This window comes from Triturus cristatus, chromosome 2_1 (assembly GCF_964204655.1).
Source record: "Triturus cristatus chromosome 2_1, aTriCri1.1, whole genome shotgun sequence".
NCBI lineage: Eukaryota > Metazoa > Chordata > Amphibia > Caudata > Salamandridae > Triturus > Triturus cristatus.
In genome coordinates this window covers 1,044,777,386-1,044,799,695 of record NC_140581.1, presented here as the reverse complement: position 1 = coordinate 1,044,799,695, position 22,310 = coordinate 1,044,777,386, and the positions used below count along the sequence as shown (strand labels likewise).

Below are 22,310 nucleotides of genomic sequence, written 5' to 3'. Positions count from 1 at the left end.
GCGTGACACCGCTGCTCGTCAAATTACACCGTATGAGAGGTGGCTGGCTACCCGGACCTCCGACGCTAAGCTAATTACCGATCTGTACAAGTACCTACAACCCCCGCCGTTTCACTATTACAACCCGGGGAGGGAGCGCTGGCACAGGGAATTGGGTAGGACACTCAGCCACAAGGAATGGGACAAAATTGCGTATCGGGCGCGGCACTCTGCATATCACACGGGCCTTACGGAGACCTTCACTAAGGTGTCCACTTATTGGTATTACACCCCGGAGCGACTGTATGAAATGCATAAATACACTGACAAGGGGTGCTGGCGGGGCTGCGGGCAGGAGGGTACCCTCTCACACATTCTTTGGGATTGCCCCGTGCTGACCGCTTACTGGAAGGAAGTTTTGGACGAGGTGGATAAGCACTTTGGGATAGAGCTGCCGCGCTTCCCGGCGTATGTCCTGCTGGGCCTCCCCAATGACCTAATGTACCCACTGAAGTCCCGCAGGGGTAGGCAGATCGCGATTGCGCTGGGGTCTGCGGTCCAGAACATCCTTATCCACTGGCGCACCAACAGTGTCCCCTCCATCACGGGTTGGTTGCATAGGCTTTGGCATGTGCTGGGAATGGAGAAGCTGTCGCTCACGGTGGCGGGGGAAATAGACCAATTTGAGCTGTGGCAACCCTTTCTAGAGCTGCTGTCCACCGAATTCCGGGAGCTCACCTGTCCGAGGTATCTTAGGCTTCTCAGGCTGACGCCGCCGGTGATCCCGGCGGACTAGATCACATGTGAGACAGGGGCCTCGGGGGGGGGGGGGGGTGCGGGGCTTCTTGGTGAGGACTAATCTGACGCGGGACCATAGGACGGGGGGGGGGTGGGGTATTGTTTTTTCTTCCTTCCTTTCTTTACTGGGGGGATGGGGGGGGGGGGTGGATTGTGCTTTGTCGAGTTGCTGCTGGCTTTCATTGCTCAGATTTGGGGTGTTGGATATGCACGCAGGGATTCCACAGTTTGCATTTCTAGCCTTTCATTTACTGCGCTTTTCCCCTGGCCCATCGAGCTATCCATCGCCAACCCTCTTGAGTTGCACCTTTTTTCTTTGATTGTATTAAATGTACCCTAACCTCCTATCCCCCTCCCCCATGGTTTGTTTTGTTTCAATAAAAACGTTTTAAACTTAAAAATTGCAAGAAGCGAGAGTAAACAGTTTCACTTGTTTTCTTGTCACTAACTAAAGGGTTTGGGGCATAGAGAATTATTACTTTTATAAACATTATACTTGCACTTACAGTTTTAAATGTATTCCGCGAACAGTTGCGTAGCTGTGCTTACTTCAACTGAGTGATACGTCAGGAATGTGCAGCTATAGTTTCATTGAATTACAAATTGAAAGATCGTATATCTTCTGAACTGTGTTCAGAACACTAATTTCGAATATATTGTAGCGAAGAGTGATTTTTCTGGCGATTATTTGCCATCACACTGCCAATCGAAAAGTTAACACTACCGTGGGGTAAATTGGGCAAAGCAAGGTGTAAAAAAATCTTAGGTAGGCAGTGACGCCCATGGTATTGCCAAACAATAGGTTACACGTAGTGCTTAATTTGCACAAGTAACAATGAATAATATCAACTGTAAAATTCGGAGTAATAATACTGGTAATAACAATAATCATAGTAACAGTAGTAATTAGTGCAAGGTCTTAAAGCTTTCTTTTTTTTATAGGAAGCTGCCTTCAACATTGCCGAATTCATTGGTTGCTGGATACCAAGATTATTTCATCCTGATCCCACTTCATGCCACCGTATTCTTCCTGCCTCTTTATCACTCTCCTGCGGGTTCTTTTTAATCCCTTCTTTCTCCTTTTGTTGCTGTTTTTCTATCTTTGTCTTCCATTTTCTAACTCCCTATCTGGGTCAAAGTCTGACTTGTGAAAAATAAATGGAGCTCCTCAAAATTGCACGCCTGTGCCAAGCACCTGCAGTCACTGGCACAAATTAAGTATCCGTGACCAGACAGCATCGTTTTTTATCGGAGATGCTGGCAGACGGCATCGAGGGTTCACTGAAACTGATTTATCAATCGGGCATCGGAGGATGTGGTCAATATGGCTTCCTAGATGACGCACTTTCAGGTAAGCGTGTCTGCGAACAGTATGGCGTCCGATTCATAGTCAGCGGCAATCTATGAATGGCATTGGTGAGTGGACCATTCGGCCATGGAAGGGGAGCATACGGGCCAATACAAAACCGAGCAATTGCAATGCCATAGGTCTCGCATTGACGCGAGTTTGAGCTATTGACATTGTAAATATCAATGCCTTTTATTTATGTTTTTATAAAGAAAACAAAAAGAAAAGGCATTATTATTTGCAAATGTCAATAGTTCAAACTCGCGTCAATGCGAGACCTATGGCATTGCAATTGCTTGTTACCTTCTAGTCTTCAAGCCGGAAGTCAGGCGCCCTTGCCCGGGACGTGGGCGGGCCTGCTCTGGCAAAAACAGAAACCGGCGTGCCGTGCTAACGCGGGGCTCCCATACTGTAGGGAGAGCCCCGCGGTGGCGGCCGGAGCGGAGAGAAGCCCCGGGTCCCAGGAGGCGGCCCGGGTGAAGAGTGCGGCGCCGAGGCTGCCCACAGCAGCGCGGGGCTCCCAGGAGTGCAGGGAAGCCCCGCAAGAGAAGTGCTGCAGCCGCGAGGAGGAGTCCCCCCCTCAGAAGAGCAGCCCGGTGAGTGAAGAAGGGCTGGGGGGCTCTGTGTGGGCTATTGTTGGTGCAAAGTGTCCTTTTGGCATTCTGAGCGGCCCCATCTCGCAGAGGGCCGCACAGGGGGACAGGAGATGTGCACATCGCATGTGTGGACGTGCGTGTTCACGTGCGTGTACACCAACTCAAATCCGCCAAAAGCCTTGTGCGTGCCCATCTCCTGTCCCACTTCCGAGGCACGTCAGCAACAATAGATCTCGCTGGCGACAGCGCTTTCGCGCTATGTTCGCCAGGCGAGACCTAAAAAGGAGGAAGTATCTTAGACCGGCAATCACAGCCCATGGCATTAGGTGCATGCAAATGAACTCTGCAACGGCTTTTACGACATTGCAGTTAGGGACTAGTAAGAAAGGACGGTGATATGCAGTGAAACAGAAGTTTTCAATATTTCAGTTGTTCACTTGGAGCAACACAAATGTTATGCAAAGAAAAAAAATTACACAAACTAAATATGTTTTAACAACAAAATACCTACATTTAAACCAGCTGTCAAGCATTTAAAACTGGTTAGTTGGGTTTTTCTCTCGTGTACCTGCCGCAGGATAAATGTGTCCTGGGCCAGAAAAGTATTTTTTCCACTTTTCAAAACAAAATGGCTACACAGCTATTGATATTAGAGAGGAGCATCGTACTAATGCTCCCACTACCTCATGGCACTGCTGCCCCTCCTCCTCGCACTACTGCTCCTCCCATCTACATGGTAATGCTTCTCCCCTTTCCTCCATGTGCTACTGCTCCCCTTCTTTATCGCATCACACTCCACCCCAGTCCAATCTATGCTGCCCCAAACTACCCTTATCTACCCTACTCCAATCTACCCCAACAAACCTACTCCAATGTACCCCATCTACCTTACTCCAATCTACCCCACTCAATCCACCCTATCTATCCCCAATCTACCCAACTCCAATCTACTCTTATCTGCTCCACTCAATCTACCCAATATGCCCCACTCAAATTATTATATTTATTTTTTACCGAGTTTTATATGGCGCAAACTTGACCCGGTATCGGGTATCAGAGCGCTTTACATAGCACCAGTTACGTTACAGGAGGACACATTCATTTTTGTTAGGCACTGGGAGATTAAGCGATTTTCCAAGAATTACAGGATGTTCAGCGTCATTGCCGGGACTCGAACCCGGTTCTCCAGATTTGAGGTCGACCGCCCTAGCCGTTTGGCCACCTCCTCTCAAATATACCCCACTCTACCTACCTCTAATCTACCCCACCCGATCTACCCCATTCCAGGCTACCCCATCTATCCTACTCAAATCTACTCCATTTACCCTACTCCAATCTACCGTCATCCCGCACAATCCACCCAATTTACCCCAATCCAATCCACCCTACACCACCCACTCCAATCTGCCACAATCTATCCCATTTACCCTACTCCAATCAACCCCATCTACCCTACTCCACCATACCCAAATCTACCCCATTTAATATACCTCACTCCAATCTCTCCCACTCTACTCCACTGCAGTCTACCCCACCCTTTCTAAGCCACTGCAGTCTACCTTATCTATCCCACTCCAATCTACCCTACTTCAATTAACTCCAATCTACACCACTAAAATCAACATCACGGCAATCTACACCACTCTAATTTACTCCTATCTACCCCACTCAAAGTACTCCAGTCTACTCAATCTACCCTACTCCAATCTACCTCAATATACGCCACTCCAATCTACCTCAAACTACCCCAATCTACTAACCTCAAACTACCCCACCAAACCTACCCCAATCTAATCTACCCCTCTCCATTCTACCCCAATCTACCCACCTAAATCTATCTCAGTCTCCCCCTCTCCACTCCAATTTACTCCATCCAAACTATCCAAATCTACCCCACCCAACATTCCCCAAACTATACCACTCCAATGTACCCCACCCAATCTAATCACTCCTGCCCACCCCGTCTACCCCATTCCAATCTACCACAACCCAATCCACCCCACTCCAACTACTACAGTCTACTCAAACTACCCCACTCCAATCTACATAACATAACATGTGTATTTGTAAAGTGCATGCTCATCCAATGGTATCTTGCCCCTGAATTACATAAGTTTATTGTTACCCAACTCAATGGCAATCATTTTATAGACCTCAGAAGGATGAAAGGCTGAATGGACGCACCGGAATTTGAAACTGTGACCATGAGGTCGAACACATGCACCTACAGTGGACGCATTAGTCCACTAACCAAACCAGTCCTCACGTCACCCTACCCAACTCCAATTTACCTCAATCTACACAACACCAATCTACCTCACCCCAATCTACATCACCCAACCTACCCATATCTACCCTACTCCAATCTACCCCACCCATCCTACCCCAATCCACCCAACCTCAAACTACCACAATCTGCCCCAATCTACACCACTGCAGTCTAACCCACTCCAATCTAGCCCACCTCAATCTACCCCATTCCAATCTACTAATCTACGGCACTCCAGTCTTCCTGATTCAACCTACTCCAACCTACCCCACTCCAGTTTACCCCAAACTACTGAATCCAATCTACCCCACTCCAATTTACCCCAAAGTACCCCACTCCAATATGTCCCAATCTACCCCTCCAATCTTCCTGTCTACCCAGCTCCACTCGACTCCATCCTAGCATACTCCAACTACCTCAGTCTACCCAATCTAACCCACTAAAATATACACCAATTTAATCTCCCTCAAACTACCCCACTCCAATCCACCCCACCCTACCTACCCCAATCTACTCCATTCCAATCCACCCCACCCAATCTACCCCACTCCAAACGACTCCACTACAATGTATACCAACCTACCCCACTCCAAGCCACCACACTCCAATCTTCCCCAATCTACCACACTCTACCCCACTCCAATCTACCCCAATCTACGTAGCTCGAACTAACCCCAATATCCTCCACTCCAATCTACTCCCATCTGCCCCACTCCAACCTAACTTAACCTAACTCAACCTTCCCCACTCCAATCTACCCCACTTCAATCTACCCTACCCAACCTATCCCAACCTGCTCCAAGCTTGTGTGAGTACATGTGCTGCTTCCTTGCGGAAATTCCCTTCCAGCGCTTTCCGTGTTGCTCCTCCCACCCCCTCCCAGATAGTCTGCTGCTTCCTTTCCCTATCCCATACTGCACTTTCTGTGTTCCTTCCCATCACACCTGTAGGACAATGGACTCTGTTCCAGTAACTCTCCACTTTTTGTCTGGTATCTGGTACAACTTTGACTGAAAGTGTACTGGGTTCCTGCTAACCATGTCCCCAGTACCAGTGTTCTTACCCTAAACTGTACCATTGTTCCACAATTGGCACCGCTTTCGGGTCCCGGAAAGTCCCTAGTAAGTACCTAGGGCCTTGGAACTATAGAGGGTGCAGTAGGACTGCAGCACGAATTGTGTCGCCCTAAGGGGGAGCCTCACCAAGCTCATGCAAACTGCCATTGCAGTCTACGTGTCTTGGTGCAGAGAAAAATTAAGTCTACTTGGCACACACCCCTGTGTGCCATGCTAGCAAAACATTGCATGTGGTATACATAAGTCACCCCTACAACAGGCCTAACAGCCCTAAGGCAGGGTACACTATACCCCATGTGTGGGCATTTCTGCATGAGTGGATGTGTCCCTGTGATATCTAAGCAGAACCTTAGATATTACAAGTGCACAGGGAAGCCATGACAAGTACATGGGTTGGACACTTGTGAATGGAGTTTCTCAGCCACATGATGGCTTCACTGTACCGCAAGGTGTTTTGGTACCAAACACTGTCTTGATAAACCCACACTGATGCCGGTGGCAGATTTTTTAAGCAATGTACCCAGAAGGCACCTTAGAGGGACCCATTGAAAATCTACCAACTATTAGTGAGTTGACTGACTGGTCCCAACCAGCCAGCCAAGACAGACATGTTTCTGACCTCCTGAGGTGAGAGCCTTCACTCTCAGAGGCCAGGAACAAAGCCTGCTCTGGCTGGAGGTGTTCACACTTCCATTACACTGAATGTGCATTCCACTGCAGTAAGCTTCAAAGGCCTTGCCACTTTTGTTATGTGACCCAGGCCTCTCCAGATAGTGGAGATGCCCACCCCCCTGTCCTACTCCCACTTTTGGCAGCAAAACAGGCAGAAAAATGTGTACGATTAGGAGATGTGTCCACAGTCAGCCAGCACCACCACTGGGACAGGCTGATATGGACCCCACTATTCAGATTCCTCCATCTTGATTTGGAATGAATTAGCATTCTAGGGTCAGAGCACTGCCTACTTCCCACCCACAGGAAGTGGTCATATAGAGGGTGTTGACACCCTAAAGGTAGGTAGCCCACTGACTACTACCTGTCACTCCTATTAAACACCCCTAAATTGAGTATTCAGGTGCACCCCTGAACCCAAGAACTCTGTTTCGGTGGATCAAAAGAAGAATGATGAAAAAGAGTCACTGCCTGGTAAGAACTGCAGCAGGTGTGTAGACTTTTGGCACGAAACCCTGCCCGTCCTCAGCCTCTCGCAACAATTGTGACATAGTGACTTGTTCTGCAAGCTGGAGAACTACCAAAACCTTGGGTCGCCTGCCAGCACTTTGAAAATCACCTACAGTGTCCCTTGGAGTAGAAGATTTACTCCCCTGCAGTCCGAGGTAACCAAAAAGCAGAGTCCAGTCCACTGCCTTGCAGATCCCCGGCCCGACCGACGACAACAAGCAGAAGGTACTCGTGTTCTGGAAGGCCAGATTTATATCCCCACCAAATGTGAAGACACCAGGATCAACTGGAGCCGTGTAGCACCATGGGGTACCAGATGACCTGCACCAAACACCAACAGTGAGACTCCAGAATGGATTCGCCCTAAACCAGAACCAAGCAGCCGTCGAAGGACATCAGCACTACTTACACCCACTTCGTGTGTGGCCCATCTGCCTTGATTTGGCCAGGTCTAAACTGGGGTGGCATGGTGAGCAAAAGAATGATGGATTTAACCCAGATCTCTTGACTGGGGGTGAATGTTTTGATTTGTTCTGCATTCCGCCCATCTACTGTGTGTCTTTTGCTTCCTCGCCCTAATTGCGCCGGGTATGCGCAGACGTCGGTCCCGGGCTCACTGTGCCACTGGAATCAAGCTATCCTGGCTGATATGGGGTGAACTCCGAAACCGGTACTAGGATGCTTGTTTCGGGTCCAGGGAGGACCTGGCTTGGCAGTTCAGGCTGGACTGTTCCCGTGAGGCACAGGGTCAAGACTGATTTGCATATGGCCAGGTCTAAACTGGGGTGGCATGGTGAGCAAAAGAATGATGGATTTAACCCAGATCTCTTGACTGAGGGTGAATGTTTTGATTTGTTCTGAATTCCGTCCATCAACTGTGTTGTCTTTTGCTTGATTTTGCCCCTGCCAGCAGTTTGTCCATGACCACAAGCGCATCTTTGTGCACCCAACCTAGCCGACCTAAACACTCTGCATCTTAGCCGCCCGGTCCAGGTCCTGATGTACCGGGTGTGCCACCTGGCTCTAAGACCCCTTGCGACCCCAAGCCCCCATTTGGGAGCTCTATGGCTTTTCCCAAGGTCCCCTGTGCAGCAAATTTCTGGGTGGCCCACCTTCTCAGTAGTGCGCCATCTACAAACTTCACCAGCACCCTGCTCCCGGCAGAAACCGGGCAGTTCACGAAGAACTGCTGGTAGTACTTTGAACCATGGCCCACTACAGCTCTTAACCCTGAAGGAGAACCTCCAGAAGCCAACTGTACATAGCTTTATGCATATCTGACTTTTCCTTCAGCGAACAACTTTAAAAGCTTTACTTACCTGTACGAATTGCAGTTGAAAACAGTACTTACCTTTGAACTAAGTTCTTGGTTTTGAAACATATATAAAAGTACGTTTTATTTTTCCAAATTGGTCTCGGATTTATTATTTGAGTGTATGTCTCATGTATTGCCTCTGTGAGTACAACAAATGCGTAAAGCAACCCTCTGATAAGCCTAACTGCTCGCCCACACTACCATAAAAGAGAGCAGGGGGTGGCTCCTCCGTTATGGCGGAGGAGCATCACCCCACTGCTGGAACCAGCAGAAGCATTTAAAATAAAATGATAGTAAAGCAGTTACTAAAACTGCTTTATTATCATTTTAATTTATTCTAGAGCCACCGCCAAGTCTCGAGGGCGGGGCTATCCGGAGAAGGAGGAGTGGTGGGCTCAGGGCACCGCCAGTGTGCATGTAGGTTTGGCCGGCCATCTTAGTAAGGCCAAACAGACAGGCGCACTTGGATATCTCCAGGCTATTGCATGGAGATATCGACAGGGCTCAGGAGCCCAGGCTCCCAGTCCCTGCTGGAGCATGAAACCAGCCCGCTCTGACCAATCCCTAAACTCCTCTCATGCTGGGTAATACCAGCATGAGAGTAGTGTCTGGATTGGCGCAGGAGACTCTGGAAGCCTGTGTGAGCATCGTCTGAAGAGGACGTCAGGCTGCAGGTAAGATTTTGATTTTTGTAATTTTTTTTATTTCTTAAGGCTATAATAACCTGAAATTCTTTGGGAATTAAGAGTGCGAGTGAAACGTCACGTGAGACGCTGCCTTCAAAGTTTTAGTTAACTGAATACACGCATCACCACCGCCATATCTTTCCTCTCACACATCAGGTTTTACTTTTCCATTTTTCGGGTACAAAATACATCACACTCGTAAGCAGACCGACTGACAAATTAAGACTTTCTAACTGTAACACTTGGAGCTGTTTTCTAAATAAAGAAAGGTGCAAGTACGTCGCAGTTTTGGGGCGGTGTGTTACTTCGTTATTGTGTTTGTACAAATAACTGGTGAAAGAGTGGGGTAAGCAAGACTGGAGAAATTCTAAAGCCGAGTTGGCAGGCGGTCCCTGATAACTTGATTAAGTGCACGCGCAGCTCGCATACTAGGGTGACCAGAATTTTAAAGCCAAAAACCGGGACATTTCCCAAAAATAGAAGGACCACAATTTTACTTGAACCCAGTGCACAGAATAACAGTGCTCCTTAGCAGAGAATTACAAAATAGGCAGTACGAATATAAATAAAATGCAATTTTTAAAGCCAGTAGCATGCTTGTTAATTAAATTGCTTTCTTATAACAGCTGCTAACCATCCCTGCTTTGCAAAACATAAAAAGATACCGCCCACAGTTTTCAGCCGACCCTCTAAAAACCGGGACATGAGCTAAATTTCCTGAAATCTGCCGGGAAATCTGGCAAAAATCCAGGACTGTCCCTGCAAATCCAGAACGCCTGGTCACCCTATCGTATACCAAATCAGGGGTAACTGTTCCAGAGGTGGAGGTGTAGCAAGTCACCTACACACAAGGAGGAGAAGGAAAGAAAAGAAACGGTAAGAGGAGAATATGCAGGCAGGCGTGATGGCGGGTAGGTGCTGAGAGCCAGTACACCGAGGAAATCCTGTTAAGGTGTGGGTTACCTCACGCGCTAGCCTATGGAGCAACTCTTTTCATATCTTTAGGTTTCCTCAGGAGTGGCACAAACTATTCAGTTTTAGCCTATCTGTAGTTATCCACAGACGCGGTCCACCATGAGTTAGTAGGGTTTCTCAACCTATTCACTCACTTTCACTGTCACATCACGGTTTTATGGTCCTGATGAAGCGCCACGGATCTTTCAGAACAGTGAGGCGCGAAACATGTTGACCTTTTAGTTATTTGAGCACATTACGCCTGTTGGAGTAACGCATGACCTTTGGGGTCTTTTATCCTTACAAGGGTACCTTCACATTAAATGTATCTACCTCTGGTATCCCTTAGCCAGTTTTAACTTTTCAGAAACCCTCTCACTTTCCACATAGGACTCCACCCGCACTCATCTGACGGCTGTTCAATCAAAAGATCTCCGCCAAAGTGACCCTTTGGGGGACCCGTAGGGCATTGCAGCGCCGGCCCAATGAGGAGCAAATGCCCGATGATGAAGCATGACACCCTTCGGGGTGTGTGAGGGCAACAAGAGACAAGACATTTGCTTGCCTCTTACTAGTGGGCTCTAGACCTAGGACTCTCCTCTTACCGTTTCTTTTCTTTTCTTCAACTCCTTGTGTGTAGGTGACTTGCATCACCTCCACCTCTGGAACAGTTACCCCTAATTTGGTATCGTGATTAGCATTAGGAGCACGGGTACTGGACCACAATCTGCTCCTAGTCACCCCCTTACTTGTTGAGACACCCTATCGTATACCCATCATTCTATTCTATGAACTAATCATGAAACCACTTGCAAAATGGAAAGAATGCCCTCTGAAGAAATTATTTCTATCATAGACTTTCCCTTCAACGAAGCACCGTTTTTACTGTTTTTTGTTTTATTTACCCTTGACTCAAATGTCACTGTAAGAAAAGGCAGCAAGTGACCCAGATATGGTCTTTGGTATGAGGTAGTTAAGTAAGTGGTAGGTTATCCAACTACTACATTTGAAGAGTTCAAAAATCACCGTGATCGCATCAATCACAACCCCCATGACAAAAACTCTCAAATACTCCTGTATTACTTCACGGTAGTGTGGCACTGACGATACCTGGTTGCGCACAGACTTATGGTAACAATGTATATCACAACACAGAGGCTCTCTTTTAAAGTATAAAGGGAAATCCAAAAACCAACAGAATCATATTTACCCTAGAAAAGTACTGCATCTGCAAATTTTAGGATTTCAATGATATCCCGGATGGTAATACTCCATACAATAATACCCAAATGTGCATTATTACACGTTGTTTAAAACGTTATTCAGCATCGCCTGAAGCCAATGGTGTGGACAGGTGCAAGCATTTAACTAACAGTGCTATGAAGTAGCCACCAGTCCACTTGTTGGACCCAACAAAACAGCAAAATAAATAAATCACGACACCTTAAAACATCAATACATGAAATCAGGTCTGAATCATATAGGGCCATCAGAAATACCAAGAATATGGGCGCAGTTCCATACATTCACTGTTTGTCTGCAAATACCACAGCTCCTGTGGCTGTACATGCTCTACAACCGCCTCTATTTTTTCTACACATGATTATACACGGAAATGCTTTTGGGCATATTTTTAAACCAGCATTCCAAAGGGAAATGTGTTAAATTATTACTTACAATGCGGGTAACACCTTAAACACGGTCAGTGACAGGTTATCCTGTCATAGTAATTGCTGGTCATCAGTATAATTATTTATGCAGATTTTACACGTGCCACACTAACACATACATTTTCCACGGTTTACTGCACCGACCTGCACAGCGCTGATGGCAGAACACGTGCAAATACAGCAGTATTCGAAGATTCTGTGTGTAGTAGCGATGACAGCACATCCGGCTATTTTACTTGGAAGTAGCCCTTTAAAAGAAGGCGAGAACACCTGCGGGAACAGGAAGTGCTGGCTCGCATTCTCAACACACTTCTTTCTAATTGGGGGATCTGCAGCAGGAGGCTTTAAAGAATTGTAGGAAGAATTCTCAATGATATTCCACCAGACATTTCCGAGAAGAGATTCCTCATAGAACCCGCTGCTCTTTAGAAAGACGAAAGTCTTTGCACAGCCAGTAAGGTTGTGCCACCATACCTCTGTTTGACTTTTCTGGCTCGCACTGCGAGTGTTCCATTAGGGTCGAGCATTCGGCCTGTCTGCTGTAGGTACACGATGTCTTGCTAATGTTACCATGTTCCCACCAGACAGTCAGGCGCTGCGGGGGTGGAGTATGTCACCCACAGTCAACAGTAATTACTGTACTAGGTTATGGGTTGCTGGATTGCTGCCAGCCAATTCATAGCTGGCAGGGTTTCAGGTTGTTTAGGAGTGACATTTTCATAATTTCAATGTAATTGTGAGTGACATTCAACGACAATGAGTGACATTTTCTCGCGAACAAAATCATGCAATGAAGATGAGGGAAACTTAAAGATATCCGAAATTACACCTATTTGAGCAAAGAGAAACTATAAGATCATCGTAATAGGGCAGCAAAGCACCAGAACTGGAACGGCACTGTGGGACCCCACTGTACCAAACAGGATGTGAGAGGCCCCAATGCGCACGATCTCAGTTGCCTGCTAAACAAGCATCTGCAATGCAATAGGTCTCACATTTATGCGAGTTTGAGCTATTGGCATTGTAAATGACAATGCCTTTTATATATGTTTTTGTTTTTTAAACATGAATAAAAGGCATTGTCATTTACATTGCCAAAAGTTTAAACTCTCGCAAATGCGAGACCTATTTTGCATTGCACATGCCTGACCCTTCTGCCCTCCTGCAGTAAAAGAAACTCATTAAAGAAAATAGTGCTTACAGACTTAAGAAGACGTACCGTGTAACAACCGAAGTAAAAGGGCCAGTCCTCATGGAAGGTTACAAATGAAGACATGGCAGTACTAAGGAGGGACTAATGAGCCTAATAACGAATCAGAAGGCAGCATTTACGAAGGACAATGACACAAGCCAATGACAAATATGGGCGGAGAGTGGGCGGAGCTTCAAGTACATACTCTAATACAGTATGCCTCGCAGAGCAGCGCATGCGCAGGCTCGATCTAAAAATTAACATAATTACTCAGTCTTGCTTTCAATCTGCAGCGGTTCTGTGTTCTTGAGGGCACCAGAATGTTCTGCACATGGAAGCCTCTTGAACTCAACTCTCGAAGAAAAGGTAAGGAGAGTCCTGATTAAATGCAGCCTGCACCTGGCGTCCTGATTTCAAAGGCACGGCTAAGCAACAAGCATAACATTAAGTGGGCCTAGTGCCCTTTCGTCAAAGGCGTGACCCACTAACAAACATAAGATAATGTGAACTTAACGCCCTGATGTCAAAAGCACAACCTCCAAGTAACAAGCAAAACATAACCTGCACCTAGTGCCCTGATTTCAAAGGCACAACTAAGTAACAACCATAACATTAAGTGCTGCACCTAGTGCCCTGAAGTCAAAGGCACGAACAAGTAGCAAGCATAACAGCAGACCTGATTGAATGCACCCCCAGCAGTGTCAGCATTCAGTGCTGTGCTGTCAACGTAGTAAGGTCAGAACGAGGCTGTGCCTACTGCGCCGATCGCGCATGAGCCAAGCAGTTCGATGTCCATCCAGACTACGTTCACACTGTAGATAAAATAATATCATTAAATCTAAGATTATTGAGGCTCATCTGACCTCGATGGACCAGAGTCTTCTGGGGCCAGGCTTTGTTCCTGTCCCTGCTATTCCACATGGATGTAGCTGACATCCGGCGCTGAGCAAACCACTTTGAAGGGTGGATGACTGTCTGGCAGTGTGGTTGCTGGCCCTACGTATCTCACCAGCGCTGTGAACGTGTGTCGTCAAAACTTTCTGTTTAATTTGCCTTTGAAGCATGCTAGTAGCAGCTGCAGTGGGTCCATGGGCAGGCGGTCCTAGGTCTCGAGAGTGACTGAGAGAGACCCATGGCAGTGACGAGGAGTCTCCAAGCAGCCCGGTCAAGTCAGTCACAACAGGGCATCATGGTGAGAGGCACAGGCTGCAGTGCGAGCAGTGGCAGCTTCAAAAGAAACTTACAAACATAACTTTTGTCCACTTGTGCTGCTCACTTAATGACCTAATGTTCTGTCTCAGGCAGCAAATGGACAATGTTGCAAACGCCGCCGTAGTGCTGCAGTCCCAGTGAGAGCACAGCTAAGTCAGCTTGGCCCGCGCGACCGGAACCACCTCCTGTCAGATGAAGATGCTAATTATAATTAAACACCAAAGCAGTGCAGTAGTTACACTGCGCAGTGCAGTCTGTAACACATTTTGGGCTGCCAGAGCAGTGCGCGGCCAGTGCTTTGTTTAATGATCACTAATAGCAGCACTCCCATCTCCGATTGCCAGCAACTTCACAAAGGCGCTATAAATTTTTGACTTCACATTTTAGTGTGGCGATGCGGACCAACACACCAAAATACGATTGTCTAACGCACGATGCGTGGTACTTGGCAGGACTGCCAATTCGAGGTGCAGGGGCACATGCTTCCCCTGCTGGTGCACAGGGGTTGTCTGATAGAACACCAATAACAAAAATATTGTGTGGACAGTATATCATTTAAAAAATATGGAGGATGAAACTATCGGGAAGTTAAGTGAAAATTGGTAAGTACAGAGTCACTATTCTTAACTCCACAAGAATGTACCTTGAAGGTATATGAAGGTATATAGCTCTTCAAGGTACGTAGATGTGGAGTTAAGTACAGTACAACTTTTCTTAGCCTTCTTACCTTCACAAAAGGTTTGTCCTCAATATTCTTGACACAATATGTTGTCCACACAATATTTTTAACACACTATTTTGTCTAAACACCTGGGCATACAGTTTACTGTGTGCAGCACGTTGAATACACATTAGGTGAATGTGGATAGGTGATCAGTTTTGTGTGAATGATGGTCTGTGTGTGACTGAGGGTTCAAGGCAAGACTTAATTTGAAAAATAAACAATATGTAAGAGGCAGAGAGATCAAGATAGTTCTGAGGAAGCCACCAAAGGTACCCACTGTCCCTGCCAGCACTGCTAAATACCAGAATCAATGCTACTTACTAACATACTCTTACAAAATGTCAGAATCAGTGGTACCTACTAACCCACTCCTACAAATGTGACTATTTGAACTTTTCAGGTTAGCTAAAGCTGTAAGAATTGCCAAGAGGTACCAGTATTTGTTCTAATGTATAGTAAATTGTTTACCCCCCTACTGTTGAGCTCTGTTTACAAATAGAAAGAAAGGACCACAGTGTTGTAGAGCGTCATAAATATGTGTCTGTGTTAAGAAATTACTTCCAAGTACTGTGCACTAGCAAACGACAACACAATTTAGGCACAAGTTGAAAGGTGTTCTTATCCATCATGTGTACATAACCTACTTGAGGCTGCCTTTTGTGCTTCAGAAAGGAAACCCCTTAGCTGTCTGGGTGACAAAGTAAATATCTATCACTTTTCTGACAAATCCCCCAGTCTCCTCAATAGTACACACATCTCTCTGGTCCTTATAGCAGTAGACACAACAGAGGGCAAAAATGGCTGCATTGCTTGGGAATGCTCTACTGCCCAGTTGTATTCATGTTTATTGTTAGGACAGTGTTTGGGGTAGTTCTCTGCCCCATAATATGACATGGTGTTCTTTATTTAACTGCCATACTCTGATTTCCAGGAAAAAAAGCCCTATTCCTTTTTAATAAATATAACTGCGACTGGATATTACGTTTACTGTATGCAATCGCATGGGTCGTACAGTATTTGTGTTTCAAACCCCTACCACGTCCTGAAGTAAAGTGTTGCTCTTGCTGAGTAACTTGGGTTTCCACTTAGTGGTCAACAGCAGTGCGCGTTGTGGGATTCACCAATGGTAAACCAAAGTTACCACCACCAAAGATATGGCCCAGTAACCAATAATTGCCTCTGGACCACGGCTGAAATCTCATCCAACCAAAGCGCATAGTACTAGCATGCACACTTAAAAACAAGATGTGCAGGGTGAACATAGAAATATTTTGCTTAGGCTGTGATCAAGAGCAAATATATAAAATTATTGTATTCAACTTAAAAAGCAGATAAAAGCCCTCTTTATGGAATACAAAATAGCTGTGAACATTTAAGCCAATGCAAAGAGACACATCCTAATCTCATTATAAGGAAGAGATCACGAGTCGTTCGCGAAGTGATCTTGTTAACGGGCGCTGTAAAATTGTCGTAAGGACCTTGAAGATAATTAAACCCGAACAGACTGCCCATTATTCCTAGAGTGAAGAGCCTCTGAAACCCTGCCTTTCCTACTGTGCACAGGCTACATACTTGCCTATGATAATGTGGGAAATATGTGCCTGGATTGGCGTTTTGCATAGCTCGTAAACTGCCCCAATTTGGACAGTCAAATCCTAATTTTACCACCTTCTTCAGTCAAAAGTGCACAATTGTATTCATTGTTCCATCAAAGCATTTTTTTCTGTCCATTGTATTTCAAGAGAAATCTCAAACTTGGGCCAGCATTTTATAGTCTGGGGGCCCTAAATGTATCCTAAATAGGTGAAATAAAATAAATTAAATAATGATAAAGGGAAGTAACGCCTCGCTCATTGTTAAAAGGTAGTTCTTAATCTGGGTTCCACTCTCAAATTCACTAGAAAGAACCCAAAACTTACCTTCAGAAAGAAACTCAAAACAGCTCCTGTTTTAGTCAGTCATACTTGGACTCGCTATGCAATCTGGTTTTAGGGCTTGGATGAATTCTGTACGGAGCATGGAGCATCTTAAGAAAGAATTTGAATCCACAGAATGATGTAAGCGACCCCTGGTAGCTGTTGTCCCCAAAGATGACAATACCCTCTTCTACCATTCCGAGACCCAAGTGGTTCCGGGAGAGGTCAGTAGCCCTCAAGCAAAAACCCTAGGCACAAAGATTCCACTATGTGAGCAGTATAGACGTAGGGACTACATGAGAACGTTACGATGCAGGACTTGAATAAAAACAGTGACCCATGGTTAAAGCGTGTTACCAATAGGAAACACAGTTTAGAAGTAGGACCTCGAGTACTGGACACATTTGCAGTCAGTAGCAGTTAAGGAAGAAACCAAACGCCGTTCAGAACTTAGAGAAGCGAAAGAGTGGGGTAGCTCCTACATAATTATTCTTTTCAACTAGTGGTGTCCTTCATCTCTCTCCTTTTGTGGAGTAGAGCAGATTACAATATCTGAAGATAGATGAAACAGATTTCTTCCCAAGATCAGGAGCAACCGCTGCTACTTGTAAGCGCAATATGCCAATGCAAGACATCCACCTAGTCCTGATTTGCAAGAAAACACCCCTTGGTCTTATTGTTTTGGTTGCGTTTCCCTGCACGTTCGGAGGTATTGCAAAGGTTTTGAAATAATGGTATTCCTGTCCAATTTGTTTTCCTACAGGTATTTGTAGGGCTTTGCCCAAATCTCATCCGGAATAACCAAATAAAATGTGTTTTAAAAAAAAAAAAAACACCCCTTGGTCAGAAGGGGCCTACGCTTTTGTGCTTGGGATTGGTTAGCAAGGCTTAAGGTACTCTCTCCATGACGTACCATGGGAGGGACCAGCTACTGCTCTCCCCTTTGAAAGGGGCACAGCTTGCTTCCCAGACTCTTTCAGGACCCACTATATGCCAGTATGCTAGCCAAGCTTCCTTCAGCCCAACTCGGTGGGTGTGCGATAGCTTACACTACTATGGAGAAAATTTGCCTCCAGCGCACCAAAACAATCACATTTGACGAACACATGGGCACAAATGCCTAGAGGCAATTTAGTTCAAAGACTGCATTATATAAAAAAGTAATGGAGTAAACTTGCTACACACATTTGATTATCATGAGAAGCACGGTGAACAGCGCATACTTGAGAACGCCATCCAAATGGAAACAAAGACAAAAACTAAGTTTAAAAAAAAGAATTCACATTCCACCGTCTTTCATGGTGGGCAGACACGGAAATTGGCATCTGCCTAACTTCCCCATCTAGGATGCCAGATACTCGAAGCCACAGCTATTCCCGAGTCTTCTGTGGAAGTGGCATGTGATGGGCACATGTTGCCAGCAGGGCACTCCAATCGGCGGTCTGTGTGGGTATCCTGGTCAGCTGGCTAGTAGTCATGGATAACAAGTTGTTGGATGGAGTGGATGGTTAAAGTGAGGCAACTGGAAGATTCGTAAACTGAGTTGACCAAAGACAGTGTGAGGATTTCTACTTTACTCCTCTCTCTCTCTCCCGGTTATTCTAATCTGTGAAGCTTAATTTACATAATTCACTGCGTCTGCGAATGTACGGGTCGTTTCCGGCAACCCTCTTGGGGCACACAATTGTACCTTTGTTTATGATCTCATCCCAGCCCCATAGATGTTTCAGAGTGCAGACGCGTGCCGTCATGGCGGGGTATGCAGAGTAAAATCCAAGAGAGGCTGGCTGAGGCACGCATGCCACGGGGGCAGTACAACTGCAAATGAGGAAACCTAAACACGCTGTCAGCGCAGTTCCTCCCTCCCCCCAGCTTTAGAAACAAGCCCACAATCACATACTGTCACTACGCAACTGTTGGCAAAGCGGCGTTTGAGTTGTGGTTTCCAGATTTCACGGTTAAGCGAACAACTTTAAACAGTACAACGATGAAACGACACAAAATAGCCTAAGATTTTAAAATGCGCATTTCACCAGGCATCACAAGCTCTATACAAGACACTTTATAGCTTCAGCAAGCACAAAGAGCTACTTACACAGACGGCTAGCGCTCCTGCTCCCATTTTTGTATAGTCAGGAGTTTGTGGAGAAAAACAGTACAAAAAATAAATCCAAACAGAAGGTGCGATCTATGCCAGCCACTCTTTTTCAAATACAGCCCAAAACCTTAAAATCGCAAATAATCCGCAGGGTTTTGGTGGACGGGCAGTCTCCAGAGATTCCTCTCGCGGTGTCTGCGGGATCCGGTCCCACATGGCAGGGATTAGGGCAGAGGGGTGTAATCTGAGCAGCAGCGGTCTATTGGTAATCTCCTCTCCAGAGACCACGTGACTGCAGATTTAAGAACATTAGCATATTTCTTTAAACTTGCACTCGGTTCCCACAGGATGCGTGGCGAGGAAGTGCCTGCTGTTTGCAATGGCACACGAATGACTCCCTGCTGAAAGCATTAACTCACGGGGAACACCCACGACGCTCGCCCCTCCCTCCCAGCACACCTCCATTCCCCTAACACACCCACAGCTCTGCCCCCTTCCCCCACCCCCTAACACAGGGGGGTCCTTCTCCCTTCTGACAGTAAAGGGTTTCTTTCTTCTTGATGTCTGTCAATATGAGTCACGCCAGACAGCGTTGCTTCAGGAACAGCCTAGTAAGCCCAGGGCAAGCGTACACGTGTACCGGCCTGCCATCGGTGGTTTATTTACAAATGTACAGCAGTTTTGTTTCCGGAATTTGTGGAAGAGTGAAAGACTGTGGCAGGATTGAAGTGGGAAAGGTGGACGGAAGGACTGATGGACACACTGATGAATAGCTGGAAGGTAGACTACAATAGTGAAAGGATGGGTAGAATTGGTGAAAATTATGGTTGGAACCACTGCTTCACATGGGCTGGTACTGTCATGTTCTGAATATCCGCACTTTGTTATTTTGAGAGGGGGAGTGCCTGCAATTTTCAGCAGAGCTGCACTACTTTCAATTGGACAGTATCAGCACTTCCCAGAAACAAGTAGGTACTCTGAACAGGGTACCTGAACCTGTATTTTTTCAATTTCAAGCACTATATGGAATGGTGAAAAAAAAAGATGGATGGCCAAATGTAAGTGTGATTGATGGGTGAGAGTCCGGCTCAATGGATTTGGCGATATGGATCGACGTGGGGGGTATTTAAATATTGTGGCTACTCATTTGCTACAGTGCTCTAGGATCTGCACGCATAGCGGACCTCTCTGAAAAGTGCTCTGCCTCCTGTGAGGTCAGTCCTTCGTAACACGAATACCACCCCCACCCTGAACGAGGCCAGGCTGTAAAACATCACAAGGACCTAAAACAACAGGAAGATAAATTATCAAAGCATATAAATCCACTGGAACGTTCTACATAAAGTAATAGTTCAGTAGGTGTTTAACCCCCATCTTCCTGCTGACAGCAAATGGATGCATAAGAAAGCATTTAAACAAGTTAGAAGGCATTTTAATCAGACAAACAACAAGCATTGGCATAGCCAAAAGGTCTCACCTTTGGGACCTTATGTGTTTAGCCAGAACTTTTGGCTATGTTGTAGAGCATTGTGGCTGCTGTGCATTATGTTGAAAAGTAATAAGAAAAAGTGTTAAGCATTTTTGTTACCTTAATACAAACAAAGACGACATTATATACAACTGAAATACCTGATTAAAACAAGATTTTAACATAAAGAATGTCTTCTAGTTTTTTTGTACTTGCACTGCTGGCAACATCATCCTGCCTGTTCCCATGCTTGTTTGTTATAATTTTTTTTGTTATGGGGGAGCGGGACATAAATAACTGGGGAGTGGAGTTTGGAAAACAGTAATTGAATTAGAACACGAGCAGCAGATGGACACTAGGGGAGAATCAACAGATGCCATATTCCAAGGGCAGACTGACGTGATGCTTAGGTGGTGCGAGGATGCAATATGGTGGTGGTGAATGATGTTTGGTGCTCAGGTGGTGACACTATATGCTGTGGATTGGAGGTACATTGTGGATTGTGGAGTTGAAATATGTTGTTTGGTGTGTAATTATGCGGTGTGTATTGGAAATGTATGGAGTTGAATTGTGTGGCCTGGAACTGTGGTGTTGACTGAAATTATAATTATGCTTAGCGAATAGAGTACATTTATGTGGAGTGTATTTATGTTGCATTGAGTAGAGTGCAATTATGTGGCGTGTAATTATCTGGCCCTGAGTGGTATTATGTGGAGTGTATTTATGTTGCATTGAGTAGAGAGTAATTATGTGGCATGTACTTATGTGGTACTGAGTGGTATGTGGAGTGTATTTATGTTGCATTGAGTAGAGTGTAATTATGTGGCGTGTAACTATGTCGCACTGAGTGGTATTTTGCAGAGTGTATTTATGTTGCATTGAGTAGAGTGTAATTATGTGGCGTCTAATTATGTGCCACAGTGGTATTATGCGGAGTGTATTTATGTTGCATTGAATAGAGTGTAATTATGTGACGTGTAATTATGTGGTACTGAGTGATATTATGTTGTCTATGTTGCATTGAGTAGAGTGTAAATATGTGCCATGTAATTATGTGGCACTGAGTGGTATCATATGGAGTGTATTTATGCTGCATTGAGTAGAGTGTTATTATGTGGCGTGTAATTATTTGGCACTGAGTGGTAATATGTGGAGTGTATTTATGTTGCATTGAACAGAGTGTAATTGTGACGTGTGATTATGTGGTACTGAGTGGTATGTGGAGTGTATTTATGTTGCATTGAGTAGAGTGTAATTATGTGGCGTGTAACTATGTCGCACTGAGTGGTATTTTGCGGAGTGTATTTATGTTGCATTGAGTAGAGTGTAATTATGTGGCGTCTAATTATGTGCCACAGTGGTATTATGCGGAGTGTATTTATGTTGCATTGAATAGAGTGTAATTATGTGACGTGTAATTATGTGGTACTGAGTGATATTATGTTGTCTATGTTGCATTAAGTAGAGTGTAAATATGTGCCATGTAATTATGTGGCACTGAGTGGTATTATATGGAGTGTATTTATGCTGCATTGAGTAGAGTGTTATTATGTGGCGTGTAATTATTTAGCACTGAGTGGTAATATGTGGAGTGTATTTATGTTTCATTGAACAGAGTGTAATTGTGACGTGTGATTATGTGGTACTGAGTGGTATTATGTGGGGTGTATTCATGTTGCATTGAGTAGAGTGTAATTATGTGGCGTGTAATTATATGGCACTAAGTGGGATTATTTGGAGTGTATGTTGCATTGAGTGCAGTGTAATTATATAGCATATAATTATGTGGTACTGAGTGGTATTATGTGGAGTGTTTTTATGTTGCAT

The 22,310-nt window shown here is 45.5% G+C and overlaps 1 protein-coding gene across 1 annotated transcript in view; it reads right to left on the bottom strand.

The window, feature by feature from the left end:
* FAM13A (family with sequence similarity 13 member A) overlaps positions 1 to 19,396 on the bottom strand; it is a 927,448-nt gene extending 908,052 nt beyond the window's left edge. The window contains exon 1 of the mRNA XM_085635480.1: positions 19,013 to 19,396. Coding sequence (XP_085491606.1) covers positions 19,013 to 19,039 — 27 coding nt within the window. The 5' untranslated portion in view covers positions 19,040 to 19,396. The remainder of the gene's footprint in view (positions 1 to 19,012) is intronic.
* Between the last annotated feature and the right edge of the window lie 2,914 nt (positions 19,397 to 22,310).